The sequence below is a fragment of the Rhipicephalus microplus genome, chromosome 6, assembly GCF_043290135.1.
Source record: "Rhipicephalus microplus isolate Deutch F79 chromosome 6, USDA_Rmic, whole genome shotgun sequence".
NCBI classification, from domain to species: Eukaryota; Metazoa; Arthropoda; class Arachnida; order Ixodida; family Ixodidae; genus Rhipicephalus; species Rhipicephalus microplus.
Genome location: NC_134705.1, coordinates 193833836 through 193854008, shown reverse-complemented (window position 1 = coordinate 193854008; position 20173 = coordinate 193833836). Strand labels below are relative to the sequence as shown.

Here is a 20173-nt window from a genome sequence, read left to right as displayed (position 1 = left end):
TGCTCCTCTAAAAGGCGTGGGTCTGTCCATCCCTTTTATGTATGTACGTGACCACCTATAGTTCCACCTTTGCCAACTTCCAAGTATTTCGTCCTTGAAAACATCCCACTACGCCCCATCACCTATCCAACACTTCACCGACCATAAAGCAAATACTGTCGAGAAGTAGCCGACACGAAATGCAAGATGGTCGCGTACTTGTATCTAGGTGCTCGTTAAAGAACCATAGATTGTCCCACTGTGTCTATCCCTTGTTTGTATGTGACCGCCTACAGTTCCACCTTTGCAAACTGCCCACTACTTCGTCCTCGCAAACATCCACCCCATCACCGATCCATCACTTCGCCAACCATAAAGCCGTTATAATGAAGAGGGAACGGAAGCGACGTATAGCTATTCCACTTACCAATAATATAATTTCTCGTACAAATATATACAGTGTTTGTCACGTCTTTGATGATAGTGGGCGATATTCGCGGATGGTTCACGGTTTAGCGATGAAACCCTTCAGCACTTTGCCCCACCGTCATCATTAACTCCCTGGATATGCTGAGTTTTTTTTTTTTACCTGGTTTTTACCATTATCTTGGATTTCGTATGGTGGTCACGGGCAAGAAAAAAAATTGCCGCTCAAGATATCATGACAAAAAACTTGAAAACTAACGTCTCTATATATGTTTGATTTTCTCAAAATATTTGACTGAAATATATTTTTAGCAAACGCCGTGGTTGGGACAGTTGGCGTGGAATATATATATATATATATATATATATATATATATATATATATATATATATATATATATATATATATATATGTAGAGAGAGAGAGAGAGAGAGAGAGAGAGAGGTGTATACTTGAGGGCTCGTATTTTCCGTGTTTTGACACGATATTGATGAGATCTAACAGACAATAATGTCAAGAAAAGTATAGAGGGAGTTATTCGGCCGAATTGTAATGTAAATGTGAAAAAAGAAAAGTGGGTGAAAAGATAACTTGTTGTGGGCAGGAACCGAACCAGCGACCATTGAATAACGCGTTCGATGCTCTACCACTGAGCTACCACGGCGGCTATCCCCCCAGCCACCTTTATTGGGTATCTATGTGAATTTTCAACGTGGGAGTGTCAGTCAGCGCCACCAGTAGCCATGGTGTCAAGTGTGGTAAACTTTTTATGAGCCTGTTTGGCGTCACGTTGCACGTAAGCTTATTAGGCGATGGCAGCTGACCAATAGTCCCTCGTATATAACCTAAAGGCACGAGGCCTGCCAGTACGAGACCCTCGTTAATGAATAGGGAAACAAGTGTATACTTAAGGGCTCGTTTTTTCCGTGTTTTGACACAATATTAATGAGATCTAACAGACAATAATGCCAAGGAAAGTATAGGGGAAGTTATTAGACCGAACTGAATTGTAATGTAAATGTGAAAATATAAAAGTGGTTGAATTGATAACTTACCGTGGGCAGGAACCGAACCTGCGACCTTCAATGTGTATATATATATATATATATATATATATATATATATATATATATATATATATATATATATATATATACTGCGGGCGGTAACTACGCTCTAGAGGTGAGAGCGAAAACTGGTGGTGGTGGTAGAAGGCGCCTAATTTCTGCAGCCCGTTAGGGAGCCCAACGCAGCGCCGCAGCAAAAAAAAAAAAAAAAAGAAAGCGACGGTAATGTTGACGTTGCCCTCCTCTTTTTCCTCCTCACCAATAGTTCACTTTTGCATCCCTTACTTATACTAAGCAAGACTGCGCTATGCTCTACCTCTTCCGTTACACCCTTCTCACTTCCCTCTCCCACCACAGCTGTCTAAACCCTCTGATGCCCCCCCTTCCCGTTTACCTCCTCCCCACTCTTAGGTCCCTTCTCCACTAAATGCTATACTATACATGCTGTCTCTGTGTATGATTCTTTGTATCTCTTTCTCTCTCTAAGTGTGTTTAGAAAAAGGGGGTAACGATTTAGAGCACAGCGTACTCTACTATGGGAGAGCTTAAAGCCGTCCCCGATGACAATCAAAAAGCTGCAGTGAATATGAGTGGACGGTCTAAGTGCTCGCTTTCTTGCCTTCCACACACCGGACAAATCAGCGCACGTTCTCTGAGAAGGAAGCAGTAGATGAAGATGGCACACAAAGCACGCGTCGGTTTTATGATGATACTTTCAAAAAACGCGTCCTTTTGTTCTCCAAGTAAGAACGGCAGTGAGTAAATCACAAAGCCCACCCTTCCGGCCCTCCATTTCCTTTGGGGACGCTTATCGCAGCAGATAACCGCCGCCGCTTGAACCTAGTCGAAGCGATCGCATCTCGTGTCGAACAGATGAAACCAAAGAGAAAGAAAACGCGACCGCAAAGCGGTCGGAGTCCAGCGGAGATGTCAAGGTCGTATAGTGTCTTCAAACCGCCTTGGATTCCGCCCTCCCCCACCTAACACAACAGGAAGTGAGATAAATGCACTACCGTACAAACAAACCAGCAGAGCTGCGGCGGATCGAGGCGCGATGGCAGGTTCAGTGAATATGTAATAAATAAACCAACGCGGGAGACGCAAGCGGCAAGAACGAGCAAAAAGGCGAGCGCACGCCAAAGCCACATCTGTGCAACAGTTGCCTCCGCACCTACACGTACGAACGGCGGCCCCGGGAACTTGCAGTTAAAAAAAATAAAAAAGGAGAAGCGAAACTCGCCCAATACATACGTCGCCCGCTTAGTTAAGTGCCAATGCGACATCTTGCTTTGTCCGGTGTGAGATTTTTAGACCTGCATTCACAAACCAACATTGTCCTTATCATGATTTCCTCAAGTTTCAGCACACTCTCCATGTTTTACAACGAAAGCAAAAAAAAAAAAAAGGTAACTGGGTAACTACATGTTTAGTTCGTGACTGCCGATGGGGAAAACCGATGAGGAAAACGCGAGATAAGGATGATTTGTGAACACGGTCCTTAGATAACGAATGCAGCGAACGCTTGCGTATCAGTAGATAAAAAAAAAAAAAAAAAAACGCGAGCCAAAAGATAGCAGACGACGCGGATGTTTGGAGGCTCGTAGCGCAGCAGTTTGCGACACCGCAGGGAGGGCGTTAAACCAAAGTCGGGGTGCCGTGCGTCGCGTTCGAAATGCGCGATGTTGACGCCGCTCAAGCGCCGGCGGAACGTTTTGAATGAACTGTGCAAAGAGCAAAAGCAGCGGCTCGCGTTTGAATCGCGCCCCAAAGTTACGAAAAGGCCCCGCGTGCACTACACAACACGGCTAGCAAGACCTCTCGACGCGACAAGTTTTCCTAGCGGCGCCAAGCGGGCGCGCACACAGCTCCAGCGTTATTTGGACGGCAGGAAACACAGTTGGCGCGACTCACCGTTCTTGAGTTCGTGAGTAACGGTCAAGGTTTCTGGTGCAGTTGCCGGGCCCGCGTCGCCCACGGTTTCACTGCACGTCGCCATCGGGAACCGCAAAGGAAAGGGTCTTTCAGGTGGTTTCGGGCCGACGGTTCGGCGGACCCCGCGGCACACACACACGCGCACACACTTTCTCGTTTATGTTTGTTTTGTAGCTCACTCTCTCTCTCGCACGTACGGACAGGCCCTAGTAGTGGCGCCGACACCCCACCCCCACGCACTCTTCGAGCAGCTACGGGGGAACAAGGCGGGTTGGCGCAAACACCTACTCGAAAAGACCCATTGCGCCTCCGGCATCCGCAAACGGGAAACTCGGTCACCGAGCTTCGCCATCCGGCGTGAAGAGGGCGCTAGCTGCCGAGTTTCACCTACGCGGTAGTTTTGAACTGTACCACTGTGCGGTCGCCGCAAAATCGTCGCTGAAACCGCTATGTTGATGCACCAGCGTTGGAAGGCGCGACGTTTGCAAAGTCGCATTAGTGCTACCGGAAAACCACACGCAGGTAGTTTCGTTATTCACGCATACAGGCGTTTCATGCCACGTCGTCATCACACGGAAGTGTGTTAATTGCGACTTGTCGGTCAAGTCGCGATTCCGCCGTCGTGCAGCGTTAACAGATTCAGTCGATGTCGTCACGAGCGACCTATTTATAGTAGAGTACAACGTTTGGCGATTTGGTAGGCATAGCTCAACGAGATATTTGTGGCGCAAACTGACAATGCGGAGAAAGCGAGAGAAGAGATGATGGGGAGCTACACTTTTAACTAGACGTTTTTTTTTTTTCCTCACGTCACCCCAAATAAGTTTACCTTAAGAAATGCGCACGTATTGAGGGTGCAGCGCTTACAAACTACACACAACACCACCAAAAGAAACTATAGCACAGCGCTGTCATTCGTTCGCACACGGAGACCGAAAATGAAGTAGACATCTTGATATCACCTTCACTTTCAAGCTAAAAAAAAAGAAGCAAACACTCGAGGGATTACAGCATATCTTGGATACATTGACCATATCGCTTCGCGACAAGTTCCCATTTTGTAGACACCCACCTCCCCTTATTTATAAAATTGTGAGCCCGCCACTTCTATGTGCTTCCTGTGGCTGTGCGTCACCGGCGTAACCAGATTGCAGAGGAGGGGGGGAGGAGTCAAATTATCTCAAAAGTTTTCATGTTAACGCGGACACGCGCACATACAATGACAAGCAGGGCTATACTTAAACTATAGGGTTCATTTAGAACTTAGCCACTTCATTGGGCTGTAGTTTAGTTACAAATTATTCGATTCTAATATTGTTTGCGGCAAAAGGTTCGCGAAAGAAAAAAACTATATATATTCTTTGAAACAAGGCTGGTGCTAATGGCATTCTTTTCGGTTAAAAGGACGTGGAGGCGACTTTGAACAGCAGCACGATTTGACTTTCGGTAGAATGAAAGTAGTAACCTGCGAAAATATGTAACGTTTTAAATGTTTCTATACTTAGAGCATATAATCCAGTATAACAAGCTTTTAAACTAAAAAAACAAAACCGGATGAACCAATGTGGGGGTATAACGTTCATTTAACCTTGAAGTGGAGCTTCGCGGCAGTGTCGATTTTCCCTGGACGGGTGTATTCACAGTACGACATGCCTCCACCGCAGCAAAACCACCTCTGCAGGGGGTTACACCTACACATTGATATTGAATAAGTATTCAAAATTAATGCCGATAACAGGAGATTTTACGACGCACGCGTGCATCCACACAGTGCGCACATTCAGTACAAATGTAACGGCGTACTATCCCGATGCAAATAAACGTGAACAGAGCGGAAAGCGTGGTTATCAGCTCAGTGGAACTGCTACATGCTTTATCTGTTTCCAGCTGGTGTCACCTCAGCACTATAATATCGTGCTCTGGCTGGCACTTTCGGACCGCGAGTGTGTTCAGAGTGCCAGGCATGACTGGCAAATAATAAACACATGCGGTGCTGGAGCGCAAGCAAATAATAAACACATGCGGTGCTGGAGCGCAAGCTACAGCGGGATTCCCTACTTCCAATACACAAATTATGTCTTGCCACAGCCAAGGTATGCCGCAGTTTGATTGAGTCGAAAGCAAGGCTTTTTGCTGTAGACGTTTCTTTCCATTGCAGTAGCGCTCACCTGATAAAGTTACTTATCACGTGCTCAGACATTATTATGTGCTCCAGACATTCCGCATTGCCAAGGAAGATTTTCTCGAGATTTCACATGGCAGCACAAAACTCCAGGATTGAAAAAATGCGAAACATGTTTACAGCCGTAGTCGGGATGTGAAGTTTCGCGTATAATTTGCGGAGCACCTACTCGCGTGGCAGTTCAGGGTGTGCTTCACTACGCTAGCAACAGATGGCGCGACGCATATTCTTAATGTGGCAGCGCGCACTGTGCTCACTGTGCATGCTAAAATGGAAGTTTCTTTCCCCCTCTTTGTCTCCTGTCAGAAACAACTGGGCGCGAATCAGTAACATTCAATCTTTTACAGCGAAAGCGTTATATGGGTAAGCCAAAACGAAAATACATATGTCCTCATGTTGCTAGAAACTTCTCCAGTGGCTGCGCAGTCTGTGACATCGTACTCAAGCGTGCACGCCATTGGCTGCGCTGTCAGCGAGATCATTCTCTGTCATATTCCCAAGCACGCACACCATTGGCTGTGCAATCAGTGACATCATTTACACCATCGCAGACATGAAGCCAAGCTCACGCGCAACAGTCTCAACTTAGACCCTGGATCGTGCACACTCCCAAACAGCAGACAACGTTTAAAAAAAATAGCGCCGACAGCAGAACCGTGACTCGTGTTTGCCAAGCCGATGGTGCAGTCCGTCACGAGTACAGACCTGGGTGGCCAAGAGCATGCAGCGTCTGCGCACCGATAATTCGGCAACTTTCTAAGAAGTTCTAAATCGCGAAGCGAAACGCAAATGGCGGATGCTCTAACCGAAGCGCCGAGGTAATACGAGAGATCGAAAGCGACAACGGCGAGTCGAGAAAGTGACGTTGCCGGCAGAGCAGCGTCAACGTGGCAACGGTGAGAACGCGTTCGCCGGGACCAACGCCCGCCTTTTAGCAGGAGTTTCTCGAGCGGCTTTTGGCTTTAGCTGCAACCGCCCATGGCCACCATCCACACGGAGTTATTGGGCGGCAATTTTCTTTCTTCTTACCAATGATGTTTTAATTAACACTGTTAACACAGCCAGCAGGGAAAAAAAAATACATGGCCTAAATAAATGATAGAACAAGCCATTTTCCCCGAGTAAGCCCTACCCAATACTTTTGCAGCCAGGCTGTTTACCTCTAACCCATGTTTTCGAGGGAGAGGGGGGCGTACTCCGTGCGGCTTGCCACTGTATCGTCGCAGACAGAAATGGAGACCAGTAAGGAACAAGGGGAAAGAGTACAACAGCGGGGCTTGCCTCTGCGAGGCCATTATCTTTTCTAAAACCCTTACTTGGGTGTGTTGGCACATTCTCGGGCAAATGCAATTCGACTTGGACGAAGATAGGAGATGCTGATAGACGGGACACGTCTCTGTCTATTTGCGTCTCCTGTCTTCACTTAAGTTGCGCTGCGTTTGTGTGACTATCCACTTCAAGCAGCAGCATAACCACGCAACACCTTATTACTTGGCGCAAGTTCCAGACTGATGGCAGCATAACAGCAGTGTTGGCCACGAAAGAAAGACGGCATTCGAAGACCTCACGTCTTGCAGTGCAAAACTGTCAGAGAGTAACTGCGTGCAAATTGTGAAGCGCTAGCCCTGTGTCTTTATTCACCGGTTGTGTGCCTGAGAACACGACTGAGAGGGTAATCTATACATCGCTAAAACTGCTCCTTGGTCGAGTTGGTTCATGATTATTTAGACCGATTTATCAGCTCAAAAAACAGAACATTTAAAAAAGACACACACACACACACAGCGCTGTGTACGTGTCTTTTCTAAATGTTCCGTCTGTTTTGCGCTGATAAATCAGTCTAAATAACCTATATAGTACTACACATTCTGGAACTTGTCCCTTGCCGAAGGTGAGACTATGTCTTGCTGGCCGGATCTAAGAGAGACCTGAAATCATTGCAGGAATAAAAAAGAAACAGCACTACATTCAGTAAATTCAAACAAAGCTTGATGATTAACAGGTGTGCTCAAAAATCAAAACCAAGAATACTCGACTGGAGCTAATGTTTCGAAAAGGGGTTTCGCTTTCATCGTAATGAAAACAGCTTGTTTTTTGTTTTAAGGTGATGTGATTAGAATTCGTAGAACATATCAATCGCTTTGCGTCTGTCTAAACGTAATCAAACAGACTGTGTAATCAGATTCAAGAACTCCGTGAGTTTTTCCGATACCAGTCCACCATCTGTGCCCTTGCTCTTTAACCAGGTTTGTAATGCTGGCTGATGCTGAAAGCAGTGAGTCATTAAAGAAGTCACATGCATACAACAAGAATTAATAAGTGGAAATACTGAGGGAACAAAAGTTGTGACAATAAAAGATGAATTGAGTAACTGCCTTAAAATACAATTACGGAAGTAACATAATAAACTCTAAGACAGAGAAGTGTCTGCGAATGCCACAGGTCTGTCAAAAAGCAACTGCTTATCTCAACAATCATATTTCCATGATTACTGCACGAATGTTCTTCCTTATGCACTCACCCTAAATCCTTCAATGACACAGTTTGAGATCCCCTCTTTGCTGGCTTGGCCTGGACAAAGCAAAAGAATGTAAGTGGCATTTCATAACTAACTTTAAAGCCATGAAACATAATGGGAGGCACACAAAGAAACTTTGATCAGTCAGACACGACGCACCTGTGATGGGTCTGGCTTCCAGCCGATAAAGGACAAGATGTGAAACGTGGCCGGTATAGATCCGTCCTCATTGCCATAGAGTTCTGCACAGTTACAGAAAGCACATTAACAATTTTTCTGTGACCCCTATTGGTAAGATGGCTTAAACAAAAGGAATGAGAATTCAAAAAAGTAAATGTTTAAGTGCATACTAATGAATAATTCAAAAGCCGAGAAATGACGAATGATAAATACACACACACCAAAACTTATCCGTGAATTGGAAACAAGGCAGCTAGGCAAACATAACAATACTGAAACGCAGTTGTTGATTTCTCCTGCACATTGAAGGCGATGTCTGGACAAACTGTTCCAGTCAGGAACTATCTTAGGAAAGGAACAAGAAGGTGAACACACTTGTCCTTGAAAAAAAAAAAAAGGGCAAATGGTAAAAGCTAGTTACAGGCTCGCTAGCCTTAGGCAGTTGCACATATTTCGGAAGACCCCATAAGAGAAAGCTTTCACCGAACGAAATGTCTTAAAGAACCTTCGTCGAACCACACATATTCATCATCATCCATTTCGTACATAGGATGCAACACTATTGAGGGTACTTGCCGTAGAAGCGTTCGAGCTAGGGATGTGCAAATAGTGGAGTGGTCAAATATTTTCTAATCGATTAGTTTGAACAGTATATAATTTATGATATAAAAAAATGAGCATATTTGCCATGGCCCAACTAACCAGCACAATGTTTTTTGAAATTCAAACAAGGCAAGTGTAAATGTCATTCTTTTTTATTCTAAGTGAAGTGGAAGCAACCCTTTATAGCGGCAGCATATAAATTTCATATTATTGCAAGCAATAACCTGTAAAATGCGTTACATTTGAAATTCACTATGCTTTGGGAATTTAAGCCCTCAAATCCATTTTTTAAGATGTCATGGTAATAGTATATTCATTTATCCTTGAAGTGGGATTTCGCAGCAGCCTGGATTTTTTTTTAAAAGGTGTTTTCATGGCAGAGCAACTCCACATTACAGTTAAACCACCTTTCGATAGGGTTATATGACGTCAAATATAGGACGATTTGTTCCTTTTGAATATACTTCAAAATTTCAAATAATCTGTGCAAAAGTGAATTCGAATACTGTAATATCGATTAGAATGTTTGCAGTGCTCAAATATTTAAGTGTACCTAGTTTGCATAAAAAAATAGTTGCACCATTTTCTCCAACCAAATGTGCATTCCGTTCAAACCCGACCCAGCGTAAAGGATGATGACACAATAGCGCCACATGTATTTTTAGTTTTTCCCAGTTTCTCCCGAAGTAGACCTGTGTGCAATCTGTCGGTTTTGTAACTTAGCAGTAACTTTTCCCATTGAAAAATAAAATAATTAAAGATGAAGGGCATGTTTATCTTTGTTCGACACAAACTCAATGAAAGCAAACAAACAATGTAGTCGAGGAGCGTAAAAGTGATTGTATTCGAAGTATTTTAATGCTTGCATGGCAACCGTGAGTAGAAGTGTTCAATCCCCCTGCTCCTTGAAATTTAAAAATTTAGTATGTGTTAGTATGTGTGACACGCGCACATACCAACATACAAAAAGTACAATCAGCCCCCCCCCCCCCCACGAAATTTTTTTTTTCTATTACTGTTTATTAACTGTGTTGTAGTAATTTAGATATAAATGTTAAGTTTGAAAAAATTTTATCGAGCTGATGTCGTGAAAATATGAAAAATGCATTCTGAAATTTCTGACGTGATACGAGGTAATTTTGGCACGAAATTTAAAAATTAAAATTAAGTCTTGATTTTCTTCGCTACTAATAAACTTAATATAGTGAATCATATGGCCTTTGAGTTCACAGGGTGCAGCTTATCAACCTTAAATTGCTCATTATTTCTTTTAAGGGTTAAGTACACAAATTCTGCATCGCCGTTCCTGTGCGCACGGGACAGAAATGCACAAAAAAAGATAAACGCATACCAACTAGCAAAAGTTTCCGTTCTTTTACAAATAACGTCCCCTACACCTTCCTTGGCTTCATTATCTGCTGATTTCTATCAAGGCAGCCCAGTCCAAAACATATTAGAGGGCTTCTACTGTACAGACCTAAACCAAAGCCAAACTTGGCGACTGATAAGTCGTGGTCTCACCTTGGTAAATCGCCGCCGCTGCGACCATCGTATCCCTGTGTAGGTGAGACTTGCGGTTCCACGTCACGTTGTTCTCGGCCATGCCTAGTAGCGGGCGGTCACACGAGACACGGCATGTTGAACGGCGAAACAACAGGTTAAACTTTGTCATACTAAACTGTTGATAATCTCGACTTGATCAATTCCTTGCCTTTCTTCAATTTTTATTTACTGGGAGCTTTTGTGGTTCGAATTCATCTCGTCTCGATATGTATATTAATGTACCATAATGCACACTTTTTATTTACACAGAAACTTTGTATCACCATATGCTTGTGTGAATACCGTAAAATTCTGAACAAGTTCCCACCTCCTTTTTTGGGGGGTCGGGAGGAGAAATATTTCAAATTCGTGCCAATGAGTTAGCAAGCCCTCCAATCTTTCCGGCGTTTTCACTGTTTAATTAACTTTTTTTATTCCCCCGAAGAGGTTGAAAGGTAAGAAGACACTGAATGCATGCATATTAAAGAAAGTATTTGTTTCGAAGCATGGGTGTGCAGTAAACTCCTGCTAAACGAAACTTGAAGGGACCAGAAAAATGTGTTTTACTTAAGAGGAGTTTCGCTTAATGCGAGATAGAATTGGTACAGAATTTAAGTAAGAAAACCAATCTTATCAAGGCAGTTATTCCATTTCAAGCAGCAATTTCGTTCAAGACAGTTTCGCTTGTTTGGAGTCTACTGTACATTCTTCACCCTGAGTGGCTCTTCTGCCCCCATCTTAAATTTCGATTCGTTACTGAGCAAGGGCTCCCTCCATATCTTGTTGAATTATCTTTCACTGCATGGAAGGTGCTTTCTCGGGATTTTACAGTACTGCCTCAACCATATTGATACTGTGTTTATCTTGAAGCCGTTTGTTTCAGTTTTAAGCTTCATGTTTTAAAATAACTACCTGTAAGTAGAAACAGTATTTTGAATGTCAAGTCATGTCTATATTTCTCTTGTTATAGCAGAGACAAAAATCTGCACCAACACGATGACTTACGTTTATGTGTAGTTTGTTTACTCAAAACCCATATCATTGTTTTTGCCTCTCTAATAGAATACCTCAAGAGATTGACAGATGCAAATAAATATACATCGCCACTGATCTTTTGCTACGGGTGCTTGGTGGCCTCCTCACCTTTGAGGTCGGCCATGAGATGGAACGCCGTCGGATAGTTGACTGTCATTTCGTCGGAGTCCTATGTCAAGACAAGACGAGCATTTCTGAACAAGTCAGAACGCAGCGTAATGCTTTGAGAAATTGTGCATGCAACTGTGTACATCACTTGTTTTTGCTACATGTACCAACTAGAAACTAAGAGAGTGCAAAATTCACTGAGCTCTGAATGAATTTAAATCTCCTGCATAACGAACGTGTCTTTACCTAACTTCATTTCACAGTGCACTGTCACACAAGATCACTTTGTCTAAAGGCACTAGCACGTTCAATGAGCCGTCAGATTTCCTGCAAGGATGGGTTGCTTTAAGGCAGATAAATTAATGTATTAGGACAATTTTTTGTTGCCAGAGAATATAGAGTGCCTTGAAGTACACTAAAGCATCGATATAGTGAATGCAAATATAACGAATTACCAGTTATAACGAAGAAAATGAAAAAAATAGTCTTGAAATAGATACCGTGTTAAGAACATACCTTTATAACAAATGTTAGGACAAAGAGTTTCTCACAAACTTTCTATAGGGAAATCTGGCGCTAGTGAGTTGCTGGATGCAAGGGAATGCGGGGATATGTGAGCTTCGAACTTGACTCGGATCTGTATACCTGAAAGACGCGTCTGGCTTCATGTTAAAATTATTGATTTTTGACTAAAAGAGCACATAATGAACCGTTCATTTTTGTCATTGCACAGAAACACGTTTTATTTAACACTAAAACCTTCTGCGTCGATGTACAATTTTATGAAGTGTAACAAGTAACCAATGGCCGCTAAACTTGGCAGGCAGACGCCAAAGCGAGCGTTCTTTCCACCGCGTTTATGTCATGTTTTTTTCGCTGTTTGGTTGTGCAGTCAAAGTGAGTGGACTTTTATTTTAGGATGTAATGCGTGTGAATAAGACCTGCTCATAAAGAACTTGTTTTAGAGAAGCTTTGTTTACGCAGTAGTGTTCGTTTTTGAGCCGAAGCCTCCCTCAACACCAGCCAACACAAGCCTCGCAGACACATATGCCGTCATTCCGAGCGCTCCAATGGGGCCCTTTTAAGAAATTTGCATAGACGGTGGCGCCACGCTTTCTTCTAGGTATTATTGTGAGAAACTCTATGTCTTATGATATAACGAACTTATTTTTGTGTAAGATGTCACTTTCTTATAATGATGTTTGGGTGTAACAACAATTTCGCTCATGTATGGAGAGTTCTCGATGGGCGGCGCGTGGAAAGGTTAATAAAGACTTTAGTGCTTCACTGATAAACCGATTGAAGGATTTCGTAAAAGACTGACTTTTGCTGGGAAAAAGAAAATCTGTCATCTGTGCTTCACACACATTCACACAACAGCAACATACAACCGATAGTATAATGTGTTACGAGAAGCTGTATGCAGGAAGTGACAACACTACGATTTCTTATATATAACACACAGGAAATATACAGAAAATTCGTTACTAAAGCCGGGTGCCAGTTACGCATAAATTTTAGTGCACAACTTGAGTTTGTATATTGCTTCACAATAATGCCAGAAAGGAGACCACAGAAATAAACAGCGTTTTTTTTTTTTTCTTTCTTCTTTTGCCACGGAACCTAGATGGGGTGCAGATTGTTGAGTGGGCAGGATATATACGAGAGAGTACAGTAAATTGCTAGCAGTTGTTTCAGTATGTTTCTTTCCGGATTGCCCCAAATACAAAAACGCAAGAAAAGCAACAAAGTTGGATCCTTCTTTCCTGCGCATCACCGTGGTAAACAGAAAGGTATTCACGGTGCAGTTAAATTTTCGCAGAATAGTTGACGTTACTTCAAGCAGGTCATGTTAATCAACAAGACAGAACAGTACTTACTATCGTAAGTAGTACAAAGCCAGCGTGGTTCAGAAGGGCAGCCAAATCCGTAGGTTGGACAAACGGGGATATGTGGGCACCAAATCCCTGGAACGCAAGAAAGCAGTTCAGGAACCGGGACTATGTGTCGGCTTGTGTTACGCAATACATTATGAAGCAATCAAGTGAAATATAATATAAACGACAACTTACAATTTCAATGGCACCCCAATAGAAAAAAAAATCGGTACGTGTACACTCAAACCTTGATATAATGAACTCGGATATAACGAAACACTGGTTATAACGAAGCAAATGAAGAATAGTCTTGCAACAAATACAGTGCTAGGAATATACATTTATAACGAATGTTTGGATATAATGAACGTATTTTCATGTAAGATGCAACTTTGTTCTAATGAAATTCGAATGTAGTTGTGCCAGCCAATTGCGTATGTAGACCGCACTGCATTCACCACAACAGGACACTTCTTTAGGTATCAAAAACTGACAAGTTCTTTAGGGACAGTTCAAAAATTAATTCAAATGGTGTTATGAATATGAGGCACACCATAGTGGGGGGCTATGAATCAAATCCAACTTCCTGGGTTGATAAACATGCACTTAAATCAAAGTACAACGGCCTCTCAGTAAAAAGGAATCCCTTGAAATGGAATAGCTGCTAGAATGAAACAACTGGTGGTAATGTAACTGGTGTCATACTTGAACGTTGCCCTCACGATCATCTCCTTGTAAACGAAGCTTCGGTTAGACAGAACATATTTTCCTAGTCCGTTCAGGTTGCGTTTGAAGAGAACGTGCTATACATACATGTGCATTTCTTGCGTTTTGCTTCCTTCAGAATTTAGCTGCCAGAAACGGGAATCAAACAGGCTACCTTGTACCTAGTGATGCCACGCTGCAACTACTGACACAGCCCCACCCAGCATGTTTGGGCTACTTTGCTGGCATTATCAAACAGCTCAAAGGTACAACCTAAACATACAGAAGGGAAGAAAACCATGTGTAAAATGGAGTTTCACGCACCGGCGTGGCTCAGTCAGAGAATACTCTAAAAGGGCTTTGGTCAAAGTGCGCTCGAACCCTGGGTTTTATTTTTCTTTTTTCCCTCATTGTGGACAATACCTGTTATAGAGACCGACAGCTTTGGGCAACTACGCTTCCAAAATCAGCTGTTTCCATGGTCTCATAACAACTTTTGCAGTAAAATATGGCAGTAAAGTCTCTTACACCTTCACGTTCTGTTTCCGCAAGCTGCAAGGAGCCCCTTAGCTGGTACAAAGTGTCACCACCGAAGACACATCCCAGAAAGGCACCATCCTGCTTAAGTGCGTTCCACACCTAAAAAAGGCAGAGTTAAAAGACACACACACGCACACACACAAAAACTAGATTAGTTTACACTGATAAACTACACTCTGAAGATGCTAGTGTCATTATATTGCCACCATAGGTTTATTAATCAACGCGAATATCAGTGTAAATACCTTCACTCGAAAATTTCCTGTTGATATCTCCAATGGTCACATCAGAATTTTAAAGTGTTTTATTACATTTCGGCCGGGATGGCTCAACAAAACTTCTTGAAAATCAGCACATTAAGTCTCTGCTGCTTCAGAGGTTAGGGTACTTCATTTTCATCTATTAGGGACGTTGTAGGCCCTACTATACAACATCAATACCTAAGGCGCCATGATGGGCGGTGTTGAAACTGCATTGCACCCGCATTTTGCTTGTGTGTGTTTTCTCATCTACCTAACGCTTTCTCACAGCAAGCATGGTGTTTTTCATATCATGAAAGAGTACTTTACTAATATGAGAAAATCATTTTTTCTCTTTAGTGCCCCTCAACACAACCATACTCAAAGGTAATTGTAACTGTAACACTATTTGTGGTCGCATAAATTGTGGTGTATGTACATGTTTGTATTTTAATAGATGTTATGCTAGACACAACTGCATTAGCCATAGTATTCAGGTAATATAATTGGCATTACCTTCACCAGCCCTTCAATTAAAATTATTCTGCAACAAACAGAAAAAGTCAAATCCTCAGTCCAGAAACCGCAGAAGAGCAACATATAATACTGACTTGTGGCAGCTGTTATAACTGCAGCTGTACTAAACGTTTCCTCAATGAGTGGAAAACTGTCTGTACCTGTTTGAATGTGCCGGGAAGATTGTTGACCCAGTGGAGACTGCAAGAAAAAAGATTAAGTTATCGATGATAGCACTTGTAATAAAAAATTGTTGGAACATCTGAAGAACACCTTTAACCCCTCGTAATAACACAAGACATTTCACATGAGGATATGTTACGCTTTAGTAAAAACAACAAATGCACGTATATTCAATAAAACATTTCATGAGAAACACATGAGTGCATGCTTTTTAGGGGCTCCTCTGCCGCCATGTTGAACTTGGTTCGCAACTGAGCCAGGGCCCCAACCCCTGTAAATCTTGTCCGATTATCTTTCATCAAAGAGGTTGTGCGTTCTTGGGATTTTACGATAGTGCATATCGGTTTGATTTATGCAAGCAGGAACAATTTGACAATACTCTATTTTTTTTATTGCTGTGCTCTGCCCCTGGCTTCATCGCCACATCGCCATTTTTTAGGCAGTAAAGTGTGCAGGGCCATGGCTGCACCAGCAGCCTATTCTCAACAGAGGGCAGCTCTCAATTGTGCTAATAAAATGCACACCACTAAGAGAAAGTTTTCTTTCGAATTAAGAGTTTTTCAGCATGAAACTAGCACTACGCAGTGTCTGGAATGCTATTTTAACAATCCCTGTCAGCTTGTCACTTGCCTTCAGTGTCCCTAAGAGGCCCAAGAGCTTAATGAGGCAGTTTTTAATGAGTTAGGCATGCAAAATTTTCTTCCTACCTCAAGCTGCTGAGAAAGATGTCGACAGAATTCTCTGCGAATGGAAGGAACTCTTCGTCGACGACAAGCTTCGTTGCGGGCACGTCTTTAGGCACCTTGCAGCGTATCTGTAGCAAGTAAAAAAACGTGGCTGAAAATGCGTGCGACAGAAAAAGTGTGATTTCGAAATTAAAGCTATTAATTATGACATGCAGCAGACCTGCACAAGTTGCACTTACGACATTGCAGCTGCAAAGATTGACATGAAATGCATGTCAAAACAACAAAGAGATGACGCACCATTACGAAGGTGTGCAAACAGTCAAGATTGAAAATACACATCAAATAGTGGTTGTCACTGTTAAATGTGTCATGGTAGATGGTTACACTAGAACATAGATATTAAAAAGAAAGACTACACACTGGCTGCAATGAAAAGACGCACAATGTACAAGAAATTCTGAACTATGCTCAGAGTTCTAGCTAGCCGGCCTGTTCAGCCAATGCAGAAATATAGAAACCTTTAAAGGAAAGAGCATTCCTTCATTTTGAAGTTCATGCTTTTGCTTGGTTTACTAGAGCACGTTGGACACGTCATATAGCTCGGAGACAGACCCTTGGTTAAACATGTGTTCGATTCAACAATTCACTAATTAAAATTGCGGGACCCGTTTACATTTGCAGTGAAACTATTCATTCCTCAACCACAGCATGTACAAAAGATGAGGTCACCGCACCCTTGTTAGTAACTTACTGGTATCTTTTGTGCATATTGTTGTTTACAAGGAATTTATGTTTAAATATAAGCAATAACGTGATGCATACATCTGTGTATAATTCGCCTTCTGCTAACAATTGTGGACTCTCATAACAAACGGCATGCACCATTGCGTATGCTGCATCTGAAATGAATAACCGAGCGGGTCTATTTCAATGCTTCGTTTCACTATTTGTCTGTTGTCGAAATGGTGTTTTTCTCTCGTTGCAGTGACTAATCAGACGTCAATGCTGGTTATGCTGATGCAAAAATGTCCACAAATGACCAAATTGAATCCTTACATAATAAATAATAGCTCCTAGGCTCATTTTGTACTGAGAAGTGCACAGAATGAAGTGTGGCTGCCACTGCACTGAACACTGTTGGATTAGTAATGTGCAAGTAAAAGAATGCCTTTGTATACACTGCAAAGATAATAAACATAAGTGTTAGCAGGTCAAAAATGTAAACAAAATGAAGTAGAAATTCGGTGCTACGCTATGTTAACAAAATTTGAATTTAGTTGAGATGGTGCATTGCTAACAAAAATTTTGAGCAGAGAGGAAAAAACAACAAAACAAAACAAGACATTTATAAGAACGACAAGACAAGTCTGGTTGAAAAAAGTGTCACTTGTCTTGTCTTCTCCTTTGTGTGTAAGTCTTGTTTTTTGTTTGGCTTTGTTTTTTTCACTCAAAATTCCCCTTAGGCCTTGTCCGTGCAATAACACTGATCTCTTCGTTAGAGCAATGAAAGCATCAAAGCTATTGTTAAAAAGTTTATCTAATCATTTACACACTACGTAACTTCAACACAGCGTAACGTATAGTGGGCACAGCACATTTCTTGAATCTAGTATCCTCCACAGACCGATCTTCTTTCAGGTTTCCTAGTATAATGTCTACAGATATATTGTCTGTAGGCTGCGTGGACTGTAGTTCATATAGCAGTCTAATGTCATATGCAGGATGTTATGCTCGGAAAACGAATGAAAACGAGCAAAACTTACGAGGCACTCTCGAGACGCGTCGCACAGGACGAGGGATTCCACGGCTTCCTGAATGTAAGAAATTGGCACCCCTAAGGAAAATGTTCACGTACTACAGAGGAGCACCCAACTCCCATTTGGTCCCTCATGGATAACGCAAGCTCACAGAGTCCAAATGATGCGACACGTGGCCTCGACCGCAGCCCAGCTCCACAGCTCTTGGGAACTTTCTGAAACGCACCAACAATGACATATCGATTAGAATCTGTAAATTTCACATGATCTATCTAGAAAACAAGAAGTTGGGCAATTGAGGGGTTGTTCTGTGCGGGTCAACCGCAGTAGTATTTAAGTCAATTGGCAATGGCTCCATCAAAATCGTTTATGTCAACAGATTGTTCGTACTGACATCGCAGAAACCGCCATGCTAGATTATCAACATGACGGCAATCAAATTTTGAGTTGCCAGGTTAATGCCATTAGTAAATCACGTGCATGTTCCTTAGCTATTCATGCACAGAGGACAATAATGATCTTGCTGTGTCAGTGCCGCTTTGAAGAAAGTTAACGACTGCCAGAAAATGCTGAAAATATCATCAAACTACCATGTTGAAGCACCAGAACATTAAAAACCTGTGTTTATGACATGCTGTGCAAGCTGTAGATACTTACACGTTTTGGAATGAGGTTCTCTTTCCCTTCATAACATGTTTTTTATAGAACACGCAATTTTATTGTGGAAGCATTCATTGTACAGATGTTCTGATGAATGTGCACGTGTACACATCAACAGGATTATTAGTGTTTTTTGAATGTGCAAAAATCTTACCTCTTAATGTCATAGACCCGATCAGCCAACCGATAACCAACCTGAAAGAGACAGAGAGAGATAAATAATGCACGTTAACGTGCAAACCAGTACAAGTTCAGAACTGTCGACAAACAGTGCAGTTCATGACGCCTTAGCAAGTTAGCATGGCCACCTGAATTTTACTTTTTACGTGTTTTCTTGTTTACGAAGTGCCTTTTCGCAATAAGAGAGGTGCTTTGGGAATAAGCAGGGGCAACATAAAAGTATGAGAAAAACCATTTTCTCTCCCTGGCGTCGTTATAATGATCCTATTCCAATGCTGTTCATTCTTATGCTTCGTCTGTTGTTGGAGTAGTGTTCCTCCAATGTTGTCATGATTTGTAAGTCATCAACGCTGGTTCCTCGTTACCGCCATATTCCTTGATGCGGTGATTAGTCTGACGGCATCGAGGTAAGATTCAGGTGATTGTGCAGTTCAGCCTGTTGCATGTAAACGCTCTAGGGGTGACGAGAGTTGCGTAGTACTCGAAACTCGCACCTGTAACTTCACTGCTCATGCGCATTCATTATACTCCACAGAGACACAATGGCGTGAGCAATTAAACAAACCGCTAGAAATGTGCCTGCGAGAAGAAACCAGTTACCTCGTTATGAAAACGTGCGTACATTAAGTTGCCAGGCGACAACGTCACCGTTCACAGATCGGTGAATCGCGCATAGATTTCTGCGACAGCACAGTGTGACTACTTGGGCTTAAATCGATGCAAAGAAATCAGTTGGCTGGGTAGAGCATGCGGATTCGCGATGCGTGGCAGTGAAGCACACCCAAGCAGCGTGTTGAACTAAACAACCGTAGCAAGCTTTACACCTGCCGCTGTAGAATCACCGGCGGCCTATTGGGTCCCACCTCGTCTTTGAGGTAGTCGTACACTTCGACGTCCTTGTCCAGGGCCGCCAGGGTCTTGTGGCGCGTCTTCGCCTTTCTGTCGAAAACGTTCATTTGATGACCCGGGGGCAGAGACGAGTAGAAACACCTCGAGCCATCACTGGGTCCGGCGGTGTTCGAGGGTTCGCCACACCTCGCAGTCTGGCCAGTTCGTGCTATCCACACTCCGGGAACCCTCCGACACAGCATCCGACACAGTTTGAATTCGGAGACGAGCATTCTGCGCTTAAAAGATACGAACTACGATCGCAACGAGAGCTCAAACATTAGGGCACACGCCACCTTTGCAAAGCGTGCATAAGACTTTTTTTTTTTTTTTTTGAGAAGTTTTGGTTTCGGAATTCCACTGAAG

The 20173-nt window shown here is 42.7% G+C and overlaps 2 protein-coding genes across 2 annotated transcripts in view; both read right to left on the bottom strand.

The window, feature by feature from the left end:
* The window catches only part of LOC119166805 (ribosomal protein S6 kinase alpha-5-like), a 252691-nt gene extending 249134 nt beyond the window's left edge, over nt 1-3557 (bottom strand). The window contains exon 1 of the mRNA XM_075867431.1: nt 3385-3557. Coding sequence (XP_075723546.1) covers nt 3385-3469 — 85 coding nt within the window. The 5' untranslated portion in view covers nt 3470-3557. The remainder of the gene's footprint in view (nt 1-3384) is intronic.
* Nucleotides 3558-7196: 3639 nt separating this feature from the next.
* On the bottom strand, nt 7197-20133 carry LOC119166804 (arginine-hydroxylase NDUFAF5, mitochondrial). Its single transcript, XM_037418166.2, has 13 exons — nt 19783-20133; nt 18894-18934; nt 18231-18294; nt 18086-18133; nt 16341-16447; nt 15612-15651; nt 14684-14794; nt 13454-13540; nt 11574-11634; nt 10410-10493; nt 8265-8347; nt 8109-8158; nt 7197-7515 (listed from the first exon to the last, which is right to left on the bottom strand). Exons 1-13 carry the CDS (start codon nt 20038-20040, stop codon nt 7485-7487), a joined length of 1065 nt encoding a protein of 354 aa, XP_037274063.1. The 5' UTR covers nt 20041-20133; the 3' UTR covers nt 7197-7484.
* Nucleotides 20134-20173: the final 40 nt, after the last annotated feature.

Coding starts and splice junctions, on each gene's coding strand:
- LOC119166804 (XM_037418166.2), bottom strand. CDS start 20,040: ATGCTCGTCTCCGAATTCAAACTGTGTCGGATGCTGTGTCGGAGGGTT. Junction 10,494..11,573: donor TCTCATGGCCGACCTCAAAG/GTGAGGAGGCCA, acceptor GCCCGCTACTAG/GCATGGCCGAGAACAACGTG. Junction 8,159..8,264: donor GGAAGCCAGACCCATCACAG/GTGCGTCGTGTC, acceptor TGCTTTGTCCAG/GCCAAGCCAGCAAAGAGGGG.